At 39.6% G+C, this 19994-nt stretch overlaps 1 protein-coding gene across 1 annotated transcript; it reads left to right on the forward strand.

Annotated features, from left to right (window-relative positions):
* Positions 1-12842: 12842 nt before the first annotated feature.
* LOC110737793 lies at positions 12843-18581 on the forward strand. The gene is made up of 5 exons (XM_021918141.1): positions 12843-13905; positions 16454-16636; positions 17043-17225; positions 17319-17409; positions 18180-18581. Exons 1-4 carry the CDS (start codon positions 13006-13008, stop codon positions 17346-17348), a joined length of 1296 nt encoding a protein of 431 aa, XP_021773833.1. The 5' UTR covers positions 12843-13005; the 3' UTR covers positions 17349-17409; positions 18180-18581.
* Positions 18582-19994: the final 1413 nt, after the last annotated feature.

Genomic DNA, 19994 nt, shown 5'->3' on the forward strand with positions numbered 1-19994 from the left:
ACAGTCGGGTCCCTAAGGGGAGATCAGAGGATGGCCCGAGAGTGCTATCTCTCGGATGTCAAGCCCACTGTTATGGCCACTATGTCGAGCGGTGGAAAAATAGACCTTGACAATGTCAAGGAGAGTGCGCCTGTTCAAGAAGCAGGCGGCAAGAAGAGAAAGGCATCCCAGACAGGGGCCGCAAGAAAAGACCGAAAATAGCAATCATTGGCAGAGGAGCGGTCGGATGAATTCCGCCCTCAGCCAGCTGGTGAGCATATGGACCTGATGTTAGATGACTCGCGTCCTGACAGAACAATCAAGGTTGGGACGACTGCTCTAAGGGACCTGGGTGACGACTTTCACAAACTATTGAAAGAATACAAGGACATCTTTGCATTCGAAGTCCATGAAATGCCAGACATTAGTCCTGATCTGGCGGTGCATAAACTGGCCGTGGATCCGAAAAAGAAGCCGGTACGGCAGAAGAACCGGAACCATGGCGAAGAAAGAAGTCAGGCGGCAGCCGCCGAAGTTAAAAAATTACTTGATGCAGGGTTCATTCGGCAATGTTACTTCCCAGACTGGGTTGCAAATGTGGTGCTTGTTAAAAAGTCGAATGGCACCTGGCGAATGTGTGTAAACTACACAGACTTAAACAAGGCGTGCCCCAAAGACAGTTACCCTCTGCCTAAAATTGATAACCTGGTCGACTCAACAGCCGGCCATGCTTTGATGAGCTTTATGGACGCCTACTCTGGTTTCCATCAAATTCCTTTATGGGAGAAAGATCGGGAGAAGACGAACTTCGTCACTGATCAAGGGCTATACTGTTACACGGTCATGCCGTTTGGTCTTAAGAATGCCCCGGCCACTTTCCAGCGAATGATAAACACTGTGTTCTTGGATCAGATTGGGAGAAATGTCGAGGCATATATTGATGATATGATTGTCAAGTCTAAACTTCAGAAAGATCATCTGTCGGACCTCCGAGAAACTTTCGCCACACTCAGGCGGCACCATGTCATGCTCAATCCCAAGAAATGTGTCTTTGGAGTTGAGTCTGGGAAATTTCTCGGATTCCTTATCAATCAGAGAGGAATAGAGGCGAACCCTGAGAAGGTGCAGGCGGTCATCGACATGCAGTCGCCTCGTACCATCCGAGAGGTTCAGAAGTTAACAGGTTGTCTGGCGGCCTTGGGAAGATTTCTAAGCCGATCAGGCGACAAATGCCTATACTTTTTCCAGGCAATTAAGAAAAAGGCAAGGTTTGAATGGGGGCCGGATGCTGAGGCGGCCTTCCAGAAATTGAAAGTTCACTTGCATTCCTTGCCGAGGCTGGTCAGCCCTTTGCCCAAAGAAGTACTCTACATGTACCTGGCCGTCTCTGATCATGCGTTAAGCGCTGTTCTCCTTGTTGAAAGAGACGGCTGTCAGCTCCCGGTCTACTTTGTCAGTCATGTACTGAAAAATGCCGAGTTGAGGTATCCCTTAGTGGAGAAATTTGGTCTTGCACTCTTCATGGCTGTTAAAAAATTGAAGCCCTACTTTTTGGCACATGCACTCGTCGTGTATACAGACCAACCTATCAAGCGGCCACTGACCATCATGGAGTCGTCAGGCCGAATGATCAAATGGGCCATAGAAATACAGAGCCTCGAAGTTACTTTCGAGCCTAGAAAAGCAGTGAAGGGGCAAGCCTTTGCTGACTTTATTGTTGAGATGACTCGTCCTCCTGACTCTCAAGTTACAGACCAAGTCTGGAAGGTATATGTGGACGGAAGCTCTACTTGAAATGGTTGTGGAGCAGGCATCATATGTCAGTCGCCAGAGGGCGACAGGTACGAGTATGCTCTACGCTTCAGTTTTCAGGCCTCAAACAATGAGGCAGAATATGAAGCTTTACTAGCCGGAATCCGCATGTGCAAGGCGGCAGGGGCAAGAAAAATAGACGCCTGTTCCGATTCACAATTGATAGTGAGTCAGTACAATGGCAAATATGAAGCAACCCATCCGGCCATGATCAAGTATTTACAGGCGGTCCGACAAGCAGTCGGCTCCCTTGAGGATTTCCATCTGACCCAAGTGCCGAGGTCAGAAAACAACCAGGCGGATGCACTATCAAAATTAGCATCATTCGCCTCTTGTGATACTCCTCGAACTGTTTTTTGGGAAGTAATGGAGAAGAGAAGCATCGAGGAAGACCCTATTGGAATCCTAGACAGAAGCTCAACCTGGATGGATCCAATCAGGGCATATCTGACAAATGGTACCCTGCCGGATGATCATCAACAGGCGGCAGCACTGAAAAAACGAGCAACCAGTTTTGAAATAATAAAGGGAGAACTTCACAAAAGGGGGTACCTTCAACCCTTCTTAAAGTGTGTTACTCCAGAAAAGGGACGAGAGATACTAGACGATCTTCACTCTGGTTACTGTGCTTCCCATATAGGCGGTAGGACGCTTGCTCAACGGGCAAGGCGGCAGGGCTACTTTTGGCCTACTTTAGAAGCAGATGCAATGGAGATGGTGAAAAAATGTGACAAGTGCAAAAGGTTTGGCAAGCTAATTCACCGTCCGGCTACTGACCTCACTACCATTCATAGCCCACTACCTTTTGCTAAGTGGGGCATGGATATTCTAGGTCCATATACGCCTGCTACAGGCGGAAGGAGGTACATACTTGTTGCCGTCGACTACTTCACTAAATGGGTAGAGGCGGAGGCTGTAAAGGGAATCAAGACGAAGGATGTAATTTCATTCATTTGGAAAAATGTCATCACTCGGTTCGGGGTTCCCATGTCTATGGTTTTTGATAATGGTCCCCAATTTGAGATGCCTATTCTCAAAAGCTGGTTGGGTGACCAAGGAATTGCACACTACTTTGCATCTGTCGGCCGTCCACAAGCAAACGGCCAGGTAGAAGCCTTTAATAAAATCATCTCAGACGGTCTCAAGAAAAAGATTGAACGAGCAGGCGGCCTATGGGCGGATGAATTACCACATGTTCTCTGGGCCATTAGGACGACTGAAAAAGGGGCGACTGGAGAAACTCCATTCCTCCTAACTTATGGTGCGGAAGCTGTTCTTCCAATAGAACACTACGAGCCGACTCTTCGAGTAATGCTATATGACGAAGAGGCAAACTGGGAAGCCATGCGCCTGGCATTAGACTCACTTCCTGAAAGGAGGGGCAATGCTGTCTTGCGCCATGAAATTTACCGCCTGAGAATGACTAGATCATACAACAAAAAAGTACACAGGCGTCCACTCAAAGTGGGGGACTTTTTACTTAGAAAAATGGAAGCAGTTGGAAGGGCTAATGAGTCTGGCAAACTAACTCCCAACTGGGAAGGACCCTACCGAATCTGTGAAGAGGTCAGGGACGGTACCTACCGTATGGAAACACCAGACGGCCAACCGTTGCCTCGAACTTGGAATGCAAATAATCTTAAGAAATATTTCTTTTGAATGATATAAATAGTCAAGGGCTACTTAATAAAAGTTTGCATACTTAATATTCAATTTTGTACTAAGATGGGCACGCCTAGTAACAAACAGTCGGCTACTCTCCATACTCAGTTTTCATTTTTACTTAAGAGGGGCATGCCTACTAACAAACAGTCGGCTACTCTCCATGTTTAATTTTTATTCTTATCGGCTACCCTCCTCTTACTTAGCACCTACGTTCACCAAGAACTAACCAATTCCACAAGCCGAATGATCAGTCCAGGCGCCAAGCCAACTGATCCAATCTTTAAACTAATACGACCTGTCCCAACATCATAGCAGGCGTCCGGCGGCATCCCTCCGGATGAAATTCGTCGCAGAGAGCAGCTCCCTTTTGGGTGGAACATTGCTCTATAAACTAATTACACGACACCTATACGACTGTCCCCAAGGGCAACCACGTAGCCGTTTTTGAGACAAGGATAACTCTATCACTAACCAAACCAGTGGTAGCAGTTGGCATCTGAGTCAGATGACCGCCTGTATTACTTGGGATAAATGCAGGGGGTACCTCTTGAGTTAATAACCAACAAACATTGGCGAATTAAAAGGTTCAGCCGGCCTCCGCCGCCTGGTACCTTTACTACTCAAGCAGGAGTGACGGCGACTGAGTAACACCAAAGTTAACTCATAGTCACTCTCTCAAACTTAGTATGGAGCCTAAAAGGTATGAGTCGTCCGCCTATTTTTAGCAAACAGGGGCTCTCAACCACTACTCCTGCTAGGTTAACAACCTATGAGTTAAAAGCCAACAAACATTGGCGAATAAAGGGGAACAACCGGTACCCACCGCTTGATACCTCTACTACTCAGTTACTTGGCGACTAGGTAACAATCATGTTTACTTGGTCACTCCTTAAAAATTTTAGTATGAAACTAAAAAGGTGTTCATACAGCACCTGTTGACACTAGATTAAATATGGCGGAAAACAGTTGGCCTAGACGGCCTAAAGTCTCTAGCCTAAAAACATGACAAGTAGGAAACAACTTTCCTACTTGGTTAATTTTACAAATGACAGGACCGCCTGCCTAAAGGGGATCCAGTCTTTAAAATGGTTCGAATACCGATTGGATAAATGGCCGACTGATCGTCTAGCCTGGAAACAGACAACCAGTCGTCCAGGGGCATAGGCGGCGTGACTAACTATCCGTACCTGTCTGCAACTATCGGCCATGTAAAACAGTCGGTATAGTGTACAATTGGATATCAGAATATTCAATACTTAAACAAATTTGAAGCAAAACAAAAATATTCATTAAAAAGAAGCCGGTCATTAAAGACCGACAAAATATTCAGAGCCCCGGCCCCCTGGCCGGGTAAATACAAACAAACGGCACGCAGGCCGTGGAAAGAAGACATAAAGCTTAAGAAGGGGGAAGATCTTCAATATTAGCAGCTGCCGCCTGGTCAGCACTCTTCTTGCTGGATTCGGCTTCAGCTGCATCCTTCTTTGATGCATTACCCCCAAGCGGCACAAGCGCCACTACCAGCTGCTCCTCCTCCTCCAACGCCTCTTCCTCAGCAGCCGCCAGGATCTCTTGATTATATCTATCAGAACACTGGCGGTACGTTTTTTCCCATGAGGCAAAGTCGGCATTGGGGAAGAGGCGGCCCCAAGTCATGCGCTGGATTTGAGCAGAGTCTTCCATCATCTCCCGGACCAGCTCTTTCTTTTCTTGCTCGGCCTTTTCCGAGAGCTCCTGAGTAAGACTCTTCTCCTGGGTCACCAGGCGTACCTTTACGCTCGCCAAGGATTTCTCCAAGGTTTCGTATGAGGACATCTTTTGGCGAAGAGGTCTCAGCTCGGCCTTGAGGTTGTTGATGGTCGCCTCCAGCTCGCTATTCCTCTTATGGGCCGCCTCTAACTGAGCCCGGATAGCGGCGGTAGCCTGCGCCTGATAATAAAGAATATCAATGGTCATAACTTCATTTTGGGCAATTTGAAACATTGCCTTATCACAGTCAAAGGCGGTCATAGCTTTTGCAGCCTTTACCTCTTTGTTCTTCCGGTCAAACGGCTTGCGAAGGCCATTCACTCGGAGCAGGGCCTAAGTAAAAAGGGGAACAGGCGTCAGTTTCCAAACAAAAAAGAAAACAGGCGTCCTGGAATTCAAATACTCAAAAATATGCTAAGTATACCTCAGCAAGGACCCCTGCAATCCCGTCTAGGTCAAGGGTGCCGACACCCCTGACCGCCTCCCTTTCAGCTGGAGGAACGGCCTTGATCATAGACTTGGCCACCTCGACCAAGTCAGGCTCCTGAGGGCCGGCTGCATCAAGCATAAACAAACGGATTAGACCTAGTAAAGAAGGGAGCAAGACTAAAATTTACAAGGATAATTTCATACTTCTAGGTGGCCCAGCTGGAGTTTTAGAAGAAGTGGCCGGCTGTTTCTCAGCCGCCACATGTTTCCTGGCAGAACCAGGAGAGCTCGCAACAGTCGTCCTCCGGGCCTTGGGGTCCGGCTGTTGGGAAGAAGAAGCTCTTGGAGCGCCCGTCTAAAAAAGAAGAAAAGAGTCAGTATATGCATAAAAACAACTCCAAAAAGAGGGTGAAAGGTTCGAAGCCCACCAAGGGTGCCCCCTTGTTGGGGGAGTCGGTTGAAGACTGTTGCATGATGGAGGCCCGCAACATGGCCGCCGCAGTCTTGGAGGCGGTAATTTTGCTCATGGCGTCCGCTGCAAAAACAAATAGAAAAGTTAATAAAAGTCATAACAAGAAATGCATGGAACAACAGAGTATTCGACAGGCCGGCTACCTCTTGAGCACCGACTGCTGAGGCCACAGGCGGCCAAAAAGTACTCGTCGTAGAGCCATTTGAAGCTCGGGACGCAGTGCAGGGGTACTTGCTCTCGTACCCCTGAAGTAGAGTTCACCTTCGACTCTACTTTGAAGAGTCCTTTATCTAGGATCTCTTTCTTAGCCTTGGGGGGAACAGGCGGCATGCTGCGGCCGCCTGCAAGAAGGGGCGGATTCCTGTTCCACCTGTTGAAGCGCTTGTTCAGCTCTGTGTCTGAACTCTCAATGATAAGGAAGGTGCTCCGCCAGTCCTTCCATTTGTTTGCTTTACCTCTCGTCATGAGGTAGCCCCTGTGGCTCGTCAATTGATACCAGCCGGTACCGCCTGCCTTAGGGGTCCAGCTGAGGTAGTTCATGTGGGCGAAAGCCTCGAAGTTCGGCTCCACCCCGTGTAGTTCGCACCCGGCCACATAGCCGAGTACGTTGACCCAGGAGTTCGGGGCTAACTGCCATAACCCCAACTCATACCCATCCAAGATCCGCTGAACAGCCGGATGTAGTGGGAAGCGCAGCCCAGCCTTGATGGCCGCCTCGTAGCAGCCAAAGCAGGCGCCATCATAACGGGTACCAGCCGGCCAGACGACTGTGTCTTCTGGATCCGGCACGAACACTAAAAAGCCGGGGCCCATTGTGTGGTTTGCGATAAAGCTCTCCACTTTCTCTTGCATGGCTGTGATCCGGCCCCAAGGTACCGTGCAGTAGTAGGGGGTATTTTGTTCTCGGTGAGAGGCGGATGGCTCCGCCCAATCGTCCCCCTTCTCAACTGCGTGAGAAAGCCTCGCCTCTTGTAGGCGACTGTTTTTCTCTTCTGTGTCCAGAGAAGCATGACCAGAAGAGCTAGACTCGGAATCGTCCTCTGACGAGTCCGAAGAGGACGACTCCTCCCCTCTCCCGGAGGGGCCCGCCTCCTCTCCTTTAAAAGGAGCAGGAGAGAATGTAGAATTGTCAACTGTAAAATGGGAAGGGGTCACTTTGACTCCTCCCTCAGAACTGCCGGCTTTCAAGCCGCTTTGTTTCACTTCCACATCTGGCGCCTGGTCAGATGTTTCACTATTCGGCACCCTGTGGGAGGAGCCGTCTGAGTTTGAGATCCTGGCAGTCTTTTTTGTTCTGGCCATCATGCTCTGCATAGACACAGATACAGTCGGACTTTGTATAAAGGGCAAAGATGGGTCCAGAAAAGGGCAGGCGGCACTCCTAGTCCTAGATTCAGCCGTCCCCGGTGACCGGCTGATCACTAACCTAGGTCGTGTCGTGTGCTTCCGTGGTGCCATTTCAAAAAAGAATAAAGTAAAGAGAAAATTAAGAGTAAGAGAACCGACGGTTACCTGAACGAGTGACGATTGATGAAGTTCTGAAAATCCTTTGTAGTCGGCTTGTCAGAGCAGGCGGTAGGCAGAAAGGGTCCAAAATGTCAGAGCAAGTTCAGGGGTCCGAATGTTCTCTCACAAAGTTTTCAAGTGTGAAAATGACCGAAATCAACACTCCTTTATATAGGCGAAGTGAGAAGGCGAAGGGTCACTTCCAGAATTCAAAATTTTGGCGGGAGAATCTCTCGGCCTCTCGCCGAGTGACACCTGTAGCAGGCCGTCGCCTGTTACAGGGCGATACCTGTCACAGGTAACACGTGACCAGTCACGTGCCACCTGTGAGGGGCAAATGATTAGGGGATTTTTCCCCACCAATCACCATCTGACAAGTGGACCAATCAGGTTCCGCCATGTGTCCGTCACATGGGCCAATAGGAGCCTGCCACGTGTCAAGTAATGATCCGTCCACTATGGACCAATTATGACACGACACGTGTCCTTCCCATGACACCTGGGATAACCGGTCACCTAGGCCCAACTTCCGTGGGAAGCCCAATCAGCCCAAGGTTAACCTAAACCTAGATTGGCACGTTTCCCGAGGTTATAAATACCTCCCTTAATCCTCATTAAGGGAGATTATGCAGATTACACACATTAAACTCTCTCACCTAGAGAGACCCAATCACTTTAATTTCCGCATTAATTACTCCTTAATCAAGTACTAACTTGACCGTCGGAGGCGGATCTCCAATCATCCGGAGCATCCGTTTGTTTTGCAGGTACAGGCGTCCGGTTCCAGTCTCGGAATTGTAACTCTCCCGCAGGACATCAGAAAACCCCGAAACAGTAGTAGTAGTAGTAATAATAATAATAATAATAATAATAATAATAATAATAATAATAATAATAATAATAATAATAATAATAATAATTTCGTAATACCTTTGATATTGTTTTGAGGAATTGCGCCTATATCCATCCAATCGTTTTGAGGAATTGCGCCTATATCCATCCAATTATTTTCAAGATGAAATAGTTTACCTAATTCAATTACACGATTTGTTCAAATTATAAACATCGTTCCATTATTCATAAGTGAAATATAACCTTAGTTTATTAACTTAAATCATGATATTTCATTTTGCAATAAGCAAAATTGTTTTGTCAAGCTATTATTGTGCAAAATAAAAAAAAATCGAAATTTAAATGAAATATATGGTCTTATTCAATGGTTATTATTGATGTGAAACTTGATTACTATTTACTATTTACTTATTTAACTTTATTTCTTATGACTATCCAATGATTGTGTCTATTTCACATCATCTATAACAACTCTAATCATTGTACTTCCCGTCTCTTTTTCTCGTATATGAAACAAATTCAAACAAAAATTATTACAAATGATCAATATTGCTTTATTTCCTACCAATCAATGTGTTTTAAAGTAATAATTACATGTTTACAATTTCTTTTTTATTTTTTTTTATTATTTTTTTTATTTTTTGGGTTTTCTTGTTACTACAAAAGTGTATTTAAAATTTATAACTTACTCATCACAAGTTTTAGGATAATATATTTGTTATTGCAAATATCAATTTGAGGGTAAGGAATTTTTTATTTTTTTATTTCATTTTATTTTTTTTATTTTATTTTTTTTAAAAAAAGCAACTTATATGTTCTTGCAAGGGATTCAACTCGGAGACAATGTTTCATCATTGCAAATTCAGCATTAGTAACCAAGATTAAACACCATGTCAACATTTGCAGAAAATTCTTTTTATTATTAGTACTTCTATGTCGGTTTAAGATATTTGGTTACTAAAGATAACTAATTGTGTTAATAAATAATTTGTTTGTGTTACTAAATAATATGTCTGTGTTACTAAATAAATTAGTAAGGTCCTTCGACTCTCCATTTTTTTTTTTACTAACGAATACGACTATCACTACTTTTGTGACTTAAATAATTATTGTATTTCTACAAAAATTCCAAATTCAATAGAAAAATGGGAAGATGAAGAAGAAGATGACCAATTTTAATAGTTCAATAGAAAAGGGGAAGAACGCCAATTTCAATTGTTGTAGACGACTAAATGACGAAGATTAACTCAATTAAACCACAAACTATATTACACATTATCTTCTGCAAATAATTACACAACGATTATGTATTTAATTGGAATATACTCTATTTGAACAGGAAAAAAAATCGAAAAATCAAAGCTCTATATACGACGTAAATTCAAGTTTTAAAGACGTAAACCACGTAAAGTAATTTCATGGCGAAATGGCCAAAAAAACAACCGGGAAGAGGATGACAAATATAATTTAGCAAAAAAATTCAGGTTTTTTTTTTTCAATCTTCCATGGCTGTCGTCCATGGTAGAAGAAATGAATAGGTTTTTTTTTCTTTTTTTTTTTTAAATAAAAGTAGCATTAGGTTAAATCTGAAATGTATTTGAAATTCAAATGGAAATTCAAATTTAGCGGATTTTGGGGCCCATTTCACCAACCAATTAAAGGTTGTCATGTCACATTGTATGTGGAGACCACATACACATACAATAGTTGTATGTGTAGCCTTTTCCTGCCCTTGGATATTATTTTTCTCCTCAAACTTTGAGGAAAATAAAGTTCTGACAAATGAAAACTTGGGTCCCACTAAAACCATCTGCTTTTAATTTTTTTTTTGTTGAGCATCACTCAAAATGATGCGTTTTGAGGAAGCTAAAGCTAAGCCAATCCTAAAAATGTAGCGTTGTGAATTGACGCTCAAAACAAAAAAAAAATTACTTGTAATTGCAGCTCTTCTCTCAATTTCTTACTTTATTATTGTCATTGTTGTTATTATCATTGTTGTTGTTATTATTGTTTTTTTCGTGCAAGTTGGTATTATTGTCATTGTTGTTATTGTTATTGTCATCCTATTATTATAATCAAAAGTAAAAAATAATTACTTTCTCGTTATATAATTAAATTACGAATTAATATTTTACTCGTAAATATTTTATCATTACAAAATTTAATTAACTATAAAAATTAAACAATTGTATAACACAATTAAACATTATAAAAACATAAATATAGTGATGTTTACGAAAGAGAAATGTTAGTGGGGTATAGGGGTAAAAAGTAGGAGTAAGGATGGTGGGGATTTTATTTTTTTACCATTGGTGGGAAAAAATTATGCCCAACAAAATGCCCATGGGGAGAAGAAGTGAGAAAGTGGTTAGAGAGAGATTGGGCAACTAAAAAATCGTCCACTAGTGTTAATGCTTTAAATAGTATTGTGACGATTATGTCCCTAAAAATGTTTATTTACGTATTTACCTTTTTTAAAAGTATGACCACATGTCCACATTTTATGAATAGTGTTAAGACGACTATGTCCCTAAAATATTTAATTACATATTTGCCCCCATTAATGTTAATTACTTCGTATTTTTTTTAACTTTTAAGAAAAGTGTGTGGATATTTATACCCTAAAGATATTTCTTTACATATTTTCTATAATTAAGGCTACTAACAATTACAGTTATAACACTACGCTAACTCGAAAGAACTTTCTGAACATGGCTAACTATAACGCGCGCGTTAGCCTTCCTAGTTTTATAATATTTATAACACTTCCTTATTTGATAACGACTTACTTTTATTTTAATGTGGAGTACAATATTTCTTTCTCCTACCAACCTCACTTACACTGTCCTTTCTTTTTTATCATTTATCTCTCCTACTAACAATATACTCTTAGCAACTATACTTTCAAATTCTCTTTTTGGTCTCCACCCTATAATTTTCCTAAAACTATTTGCAATAGTTGGTGTTGCGATTAGTACAAAATGGAGGGAATTTATCTTTGTGAATGTTTACGCATCATATAAGCGTAATATAAACGGATTAGAAATACTACCAAATCTTGCTGTCAAACTTTTCCATGTAAGAGAAAACATTGTCGCTCAAAACCTCATGCTTGATTAGATGTTACACTGCATGATTTAACATATTGAGCAAACATTGTTCATGCAGGGGTAATATAAATCCTGGCATAATTTGAGAAAAATATACACAACAATAAATCTAAAGCTTTGTTTTGATCTCTTTGAAATCCTTTGTTCTAAAACACATTATTTGCACCACTTTGCTCAAATTACTCAAAAGGTAGTTTGCTTTTTCAGATTTCAATTTTATACGCTCTTAGCTTCAACTCTTAAATTATTCTTTACTAAAATATGGAACTCCTATCTAATGGTATCAATACATTTTTACATAATGTATCCTTTTGAAATATATATTACATAATAGAGCGTAAATCAAGGCCGAAACACTAACTCCACCGAAGCCGGCAATATTCCACAAGTTGTCCCCAATCTCAATGACAATCCCTCGATACCACCAACAAAAACGAAGTCCCTCCTCTGCTGCTAGCAAAATTTTTTATTTAAGGAAATAATACTGACCATTAATCTTATTTAATGGCACCATATCATATGCCAACTAATGGCGACACATGGCAGAATTACATGTCTTGCCATTGAGTTTAATAATACATATTGATTGATTGATATTGATTTCGAAATAACATGAAAAGGGAAAAAGGGGTGTGCTTCCCTTCACTACACGCACCAACCCCTTTGCTGCCGGCGGTTGCTGGCCGGTTGCTTGCTGTCAACGGCCTGCTTGTGGTTGTGGTGGTGGGTGGCCTTAGCTTTTTAATTTTTGAGTTTTTTAGTCTTTGGGTACAATTTATTGTTGAAATAAATAATCTTGTAATACTCATTTTTGTTTCTTGAACTCCATTTTTGGGTTCTTTTAAACAAGGAGGTAGAGAGAGGAAATGACTTGAAATGCTTGATATGTTTGAAAAGTTTTCTTTTCAGACTTTGTTATATCGGTAGATCGCTACTCACATCTTTTGTGTTTTCTTTTGACACTTGTAATTTCATGCATATTATCAATACCAAGAACTACTCAAAAAGAAAAGATGTGTGCAAGAACTATAAGAATGAGTAGTTCCATCATTTGACACTTGTAATTCCATGCACATTATCATCACCATGCAAATTATCAATACCAAAAATTAATCATGCACCTAAAGTTTGGCGATAAGGTTTGATTGTCTTTCTAATCCTTTTATATTACGCATATAATACGTATGCCCTAGTCAATTTTCGTGATGAAATAAGTTTCATTTATCACGGTGATAAACATAGTTTTTCTCGTGCCCTTATTACAGTACTTTGGGTTAATTATTGAAAGCAAACATGAACACATCTCAGCTGATCACACGCCGTGTGGCCTAACTGCTTGATACAGTGATACACTTTTTGAATTTCTTGTAGCAAAAACAATTCATTTGCTCAACACCATCAAAGAATAACTTCAAAATTTCTCACTGAAAAATGCAAAGGGGAAACTATAATCCTCACATAAATCCCTTCCAAACCCACCAAATTCATCAAATTCCCCCTCAAATTCCTCGCAATCCACCAATTAACAACCCCTATAATCCCCCATTAAACCACCCAATTCACCATCTTCCTCCTCCTCAATACCCCTTTTCACCAGAATATGAAAGAATTTTAAGGGATGAAGTTATTTACCTTCATTCTTTATGGCATAGAGGTCCACCTTCTTCAACCTTAAACCCTAATTCTCAAACACCCCATTATCTTAAACCCTCAATCCCATCAATTTTCAAGAAAACCCAGAAAATTTCAAAATCCCTCGAACCCCATCTCATTTCTGATAAGGAGTGGCCTGTTGAATCAATACCCAAATGCCCATCTTCTTCTGGGTCGATTTGGCCTGAGTTTAAGCCCCATTCGGCTCCGGCTTCTCGGCCCGTGACGGCCGAGGAGAAGGAGAGGGTGTTAGGTGTGAAGATTCATCTTAAGGGTTTGGATTGTTGTTCTGGGTTGTTTCATAAAGAAGTAGGTAGTGATAGTGATGATGATGAGGAAGATGATGGTGATGATGTTGAGGAATTCGAGTTTTTTATGAAAGTTTTTGAAGAACAAGAGGAATTGAGGGGTTATTACAAGAAGAATTGTGAGAATGGGGTGTTTTATTGTTTGGTTTGTGGGGCTTTAGCTGGTAAACTTTTGAGGAAGTATAAGAATTGTGTTGCTGTTGTTCAGCATTCTGTAACTATTTCTAATACCAAGAAGAGGAAAGCTCATAGAGCTTATGGGCATGTCATTTGTAAGATTCTTGGATGGGATGTTCATCGGCTTCCGTCGTTACCGTCTAAGGATGGGGATGCTAGTAGTCAGTCCTTGGAGAAATCCTGTGTATTTCCGGTGAGCTTTTTTTTTTTTTTTTTTTATTATTTTTTTTTAAGTTTTGGTTATTTGTATATATTGAAATAAGTATGGTACTTTGTTTAGAGCATAATTAAAATGTAGGATTATTGTATGATGGAAAATTATATTCTTCTGCTTTAACATATGTTGCTGTCCTTCGAGTGTTGAAGGATGTGGGAAGGAACTGAATTTGATAGACATAGGTTAGTGTAGCATTTCGTAAAAAAAAAAAAGAAGTTTAGTGTAGCATAAATGATTTATTAGTAAACTCAAACCTCTATGATCATCTAGTAGAGTATTTTTTTTATTTTTTTGAAAACATTCTGAGTGATGCGTCTACAGTTACACATTGTAGAAAGGAAGTACTTAAGTGTGTTGTGAGTTCTGCAAAGAGATTTTGTGTGTGTGTGTTTTCCGTGCTTCTATTCCCTTAGTCATGGGTGTTTGGTGCTTTATTGAAGTTCAACAGTCACAGTACTTAGCCTTTGTTTAGTGTTTTAATTATTGATTAGTTTGTTAGGTTGTTGTTGCGGGTGATTAATGATCTTATAAGAATTTGGCTAATATGTACTGACTTGATCCTATCCATGACGATATCTTATTGTCAGTTACCATAATATCCATAGATAAGTTTGGTAGCTATATAACATCCTAGGTTCATATGCTGTAAACTTTCAGGAATTCATGACTATGAGAAATGGAATTATTGGCCTATATATTTCTGTCATAGCTAAGCCACACATATTCACTGAGAATTTGTGATTACATCTAAATACTGGACAGATACCTTTCTAACTGATGAACATATAAGAGGGAATTCATGAGACACTGTATCAATGATCCAGTGCTTGGCTGCTAGTGCTACGTCGTATATAACTGTCTATGGTGACTGGTGACTGGTGACAAGTGTAACTGAGAAGTACAACTGAGGTATATTTATTGATAAACTAGAAGCTACAAAAGTTATCTTCTAGTCATTAGTAGTAGCAGGCATAATAGCTGTGAAAGGAAGAATTTAATTTTGAGTTATTATCTATGCCCAGAAAAAAAGGAATATACAACTTGATTCCAGACTCTGTAATTTTCAATTGATTCCTTCTTTCTTTTCTTTTCACTTTACCTAAATATCAAACAGTGACCTCTTTGCATTACAAAGAGGCTACAATGACTTTAAGAAATTTAAGTGTGACTTCTTGCTCCAAAATCTGGTCTAATATCATCAAGCTTAAAAAATAGTGTGTGAATTACCGGTATCCTTCGATGTATTCAACCGTGGGTGTATGAGCTGAATTGGCTATTTCCTAAAGGGTATTACCAAGTGTGTCATTTACTACTGGAATAAATTATCTTTTAAATTTAGTTTAGTTTTGTTCCGAATAAATAGCTTCACTTACGTAAATAATTTATCCTCTAAAAATATTTGCAACCAAGCTTCTTGCAATTGGAAATTGGAATATAATTTAAGAAAGAGAGCAGAGAGGGTAAATGGGTAAAGTAATCAAAACAATTTATTACCCTAATAACACAACCCATTTCTCTTACTAGTGTGAAAGTTACCCTGATTAATTTATCTATTTACCCATTTTGTTCCCTTTATTCAGCATGTGCATTGGATCTTAGTATTTTGAAATGGCGGTAGTAATAATTACCACTTTAGCAAAAAAGTAATTTGAAAAATAGCCTTATTTATCATTGAACAATCCAAAAATTTGGGAGAAGCTCTTCGAACTTAGTGTATTGAGATATTGAGTCAAAAGTAGCAAGAAGGGATGTAAAAATATAAGTTAAAGATTTCAAATCACCATGTGCAATCAGAAATTTGTATGACTAGCATCTTGTAATTCCATATGAACTAAAGGTGATCACGGACTGGGCCGGGCTTTGGTTCAAAAAAGTGGCCCATTCTGGGACCAAGGCTTTGGGCTGGGCCGGGCTCTGATCATATATACCCTATCAAGTAGTACAGAGGTAAGGATTGTCATCTCACAACCAAGAGATTGTGAGATCAATTCTAACCCGGGCTGGGTATCTTGTAGTTTCATATCAACCCTAGAAATAATTTAAGTTGCTCGAACAAGAATTTTATCTTGGGTGGGGGAGAGAGACTAATATGCAAAAACTAAAAAGCTGGAAAGATTCTACAGAAAGTCAGAAACCTAGAGCTGTCTTATTCCTGGATCAAGATGTTTTTATGAGGCTAATAACAGCATTGTGATTTGTGATCACTCCTTGTTAGTGTTTTATACCTTGAATGCAATACTATTTATTCAGTGTTATCAATGCAATATATTTTTCCAATAGAACTCTAGGCCTCATATCTAGCTACCTGTTTACTGCTCAAGTCTTCTACAACATCGCGTACATCATGAGATAGGGCATTGGAATCTGTATAGACAGACTAATCTGGGTTGAAGCTCTTTCACTACTCGATATTTTATACAGGTTGCAACCAGCCTGTGAAGGTTGATTAATTAATGTGAGATGATGTGAGATGTTATAAAAAAGTATTTGCAGTATGATAAATTTGGTTGAATGTATATTGTAGGGTGTGGTCGACAACCATGCTGATGGTTCGAAGGAAAGTCCTGCTGTTGTTGAAAGGGAAGGAGACTTTGGATATGTCAGTAATAGTGATGCAGGCCCAGGAGATAAACCTGATGCTGTTGAGATGGAAAATGATAGCATTACAGATGCAGGATGTGTAGCTAGTGAATCGGTTCAAAGTGTGGTAAGTTACAGTCTTGCAGTCAATATATAGGCTTGTAGCATGTATCCTAAAGCATATCTTAAAACAGTATAAATTATAAGCATAATTTTTTGGCCTTTCTTTGTTTTATTAGTTGCAACTTGCAAGACTTGCAACATGTCAATTTTTTACACTTGCCAGTGCATAATTTCAATCATTAATATCTTTAATCATCAACATTGTTGTGCTTTACAAATTTCTTAAGAGTTTTGCAAATTATATATGCTTGAGTTGACCGATTAATTGACCTTTCACATTTGAATTAATGTTGTTGATCATTTTTCTCTTGTTTTCCTTATCCGTGGCTGCCTGGAGGGGGCTATTAATTTCGCATCATGTACTTTTTTTCTATTGCAATTAAATTGACTTGTTTTTATGCATATAACAGAGTGAGAGTAGGGTCAATGCTGATGGATGCGAGGCAGATGTGCATGGAAGTTTGAAAAAGGAAGATTGTAATTCTGATAATGTTCAATTGGAGCAAACTAATACTCCTGATTCAGCTCAGAAGGTTGGAAATATAATGAGAGAAGAAGGCTCTGCTTTTGGCGGGGAATCAGTTAATTGTGAGGTGAGTTGAATACTTGGCTTTTACGTCGTATGACTGTATGAGTTGCAAATAGAAACTGACTGTTCATTTCCTTTCTACTCTTGTAAATTGAAGTTATCATTAACGGGAGATGCTGTGAAGTAGTGATTGGATGGTTTGCCTAGAGGGTTTCTGATTCAGGATCATCTGTGTAGCCAATCGTAACGTAAGCTTCTCACTTGCTCAATACTCATAACATCTTATCTTGTCATTCTACTAGTACTACTACGTATATTTGTTCTTGGAGTTCATTCTTAAATGAAGATGTTTTTAGTATTCGGTATCCTCTGATTCCTCTCTAGGATGAGGAAATGTCAACTGCTGTTTGATTAATTTCTCTTTTGCATACTGCTGTGTAACTATTAGCAAAATTGGCATCGGCTTAGCCTTTAAGTAGATTGGAATTTTTTAAATTCGTAGAACAGACTTTTGTTCTGGATCTCTTGAAATAGTTTACATTGGGTGGGCTATGTTTAAGTGTGAATCATCTGGCACTCTGGCCTTCAAACTTGATAGGATTATGTCAGTTACATGTAATTGCATCTTTGTTTGTGTGCCTAGCCTCTTCTTCGTTTACCTTAGATTGTGGTAACAACAGAGTTTTATGTACCCTGCAAATGCATATTACCTATGGCACTCCTTCCCAACTCCAAAAATCTTTGTAGTGCTTCTTCAGCATATTGTGAAGTTACTTAGAAGTCTAGATAGGGACTCTGCTGTTAAAACTTTGGCAAATGTCATTATTTATTCTCACATTATATGGCTGCACATCGTCATGGTCCTTGTGAGACACTACGGGGCGATAGATTATAGTGCATTTGAGCGGTAGTTGGCATTGGACCTTGTTTTGATTGTCTGTATGTCTGCCTGCATACCTATAATTTTCACTCTCATATCTAATGCGGTGACCACTGTCACATTTCTGTATGTTTGTAGGCCTGGGGGACTTGTAAATATTGGATGAAGGTTGCCTTGTGTTTGAGCAAGCCTCTGAACAGAAGAAAAGAACTATGTTTAGATGCTCCTTTCTAATTGAGTTGTTATAAAAGAAAGACATAGGAAAACTGAAGAGTTTGTGTTTGATGTAGGTTATTCCTACTGTAATATGCTTATAGACACTAGTTAGTTATTATCTTGTACATTATCACAAATTCATTGTATGTGATTTGTGGGTGTACTATTGAAACGGAGTCCAAGCAGTCTGATCGTTGGGGGAAAATCAGCTTTTCTCTTGTATGCTAATAGCCTCAGCTATGCTTGCATATTACATTGTGACTACAGCCACTGGCTTATTAAGCTATCTGCTAGCAATGCAATCAAAAGTCGTCAATCTGAGTACATCATCTTTCCAGCTTAATGGTAACTTGTCGAACCAATACAGCAATGTAGAATTTCTTATATATACTTCTGTAGTTTTCTCAATCCAAGTTTTTTAACCCGTAACATTTCTGTTTAACCAGTGGTGAAGTTCTGTGATGGATCATAATATTGGTGAGTTTCAGGATCCTGCTTCTGATGTTCTGTATTGACTGTGTATGCATTCAGTTTCTTTTTCTGTGGAGAAGAGAGAATCATGAAAACGAGCTGCATAAACCAATTGTTAACGTCTTCCATTTGTTTACAAAGCTTCTGAATCAGTTTTTTTTTTTTTTTTGGGTGCGTGACTAGTTCAGGTGAAAATTTATTTGATATAGTGAGATAGCTTAACTTCAGTTTTCAGTAATGGAACCTGTCGGAGCTAATGCCTTTGTGCATGGTTTAAGGTGAAAGCTGTAAACCAGTCAACCAGAACCTGCATCGCCAGCTTCAGCACCTCTTTAATAACAATTGTCTAATCAATTATGTTTAGCATCGTAGGTAACAATGTAACATGCACACATACACTGACATTGTTGATCTGAGGTCCAGAAATTGTTTCTGAAGTCAGAACTTGTGGCTGAGGTCCATAAATATATCATTATTATGAATTTAATCGGTTGTTGCTATTTGAAATTAATGTAGGTGGGGGTATATATTGCTAAAAGAGTAGTGAGAAGATTTAGAGGCTTTGGCCCTATTCACTTCATCTTATTTTTACTAAACTGAAATTATTATTGCTAAACTTATGCTATTTTCACTTAAGTGAAAGTAATTTTACTAAACTGAATTTAATTTTGCTGAACTAAAATTATTTTTACTAATTCTCTATTATAAATTAATTTTACTGAATTGAAATTATTTTTACTGATTTATTATTATCAATTAATTTTACTAAAATAAAATTAATTTTATTGAATATTTTTTTTTAAGGTGAATTGAATAGGGTCTTAGACGTTTAAAAAATTAAAGGAAAAGGGTGACGGAGGCTGAGAAAAGAAGGAATACATTAGAGGATTCAATCATTCTCTTTAATAATTATGCTTTTATGAGTCTTATTAGAATAATAGAAAAATGTATTCTACAATCTACAAGTTTGGTAGAGCTGTGATTCAATAGGGTATTTCTATTCATCCCAAAAAAAAAAAAAAAAAAAAAAAAAAAACTACTTACAAATGTTAGTGTCAACTAAGAGATTTTAAACTAGAGGGTGTTAGTATACTTCAGTAATACTCTTTTGAATCCCTTTTGTTTGCCACTTAGTGTATTGTTTTTACATTTTGGATTGGATGGAGGAAAATAATAAGATACTTCTTTTATTTCTATTTGTTTCTCCCGTAATATTTTTTGGGGTTAAACTTTAAAAACATTAAACACATATTCGTACTATTGTAT

This window comes from Chenopodium quinoa, unplaced genomic scaffold (assembly GCF_001683475.1).
Source record: "Chenopodium quinoa cultivar QQ74 unplaced genomic scaffold, ASM168347v1, whole genome shotgun sequence".
Taxonomy (NCBI): Eukaryota; Viridiplantae; Streptophyta; class Magnoliopsida; order Caryophyllales; family Amaranthaceae; genus Chenopodium; species Chenopodium quinoa.

What these genes read in the sequence shown, in the direction of transcription:
- LOC110737793 (XM_021918141.1), top strand. Translation starts at nt 13,006, where the DNA reads ATGCAAAGGGGAAACTATAATCCTCACATAAATCCCTTCCAAACCCAC. An exon ending in AGAAATCCTGTGTATTTCCG is followed by an intron (nt 13,906 to 16,453) that starts GTGAGCTTTTTT and finishes TGTATATTGTAG; the next exon opens with GGTGTGGTCGACAACCATGC. An exon ending in GTGAATCGGTTCAAAGTGTG is followed by an intron (nt 16,637 to 17,042) that starts GTAAGTTACAGT and finishes TGCATATAACAG; the next exon opens with AGTGAGAGTAGGGTCAATGC.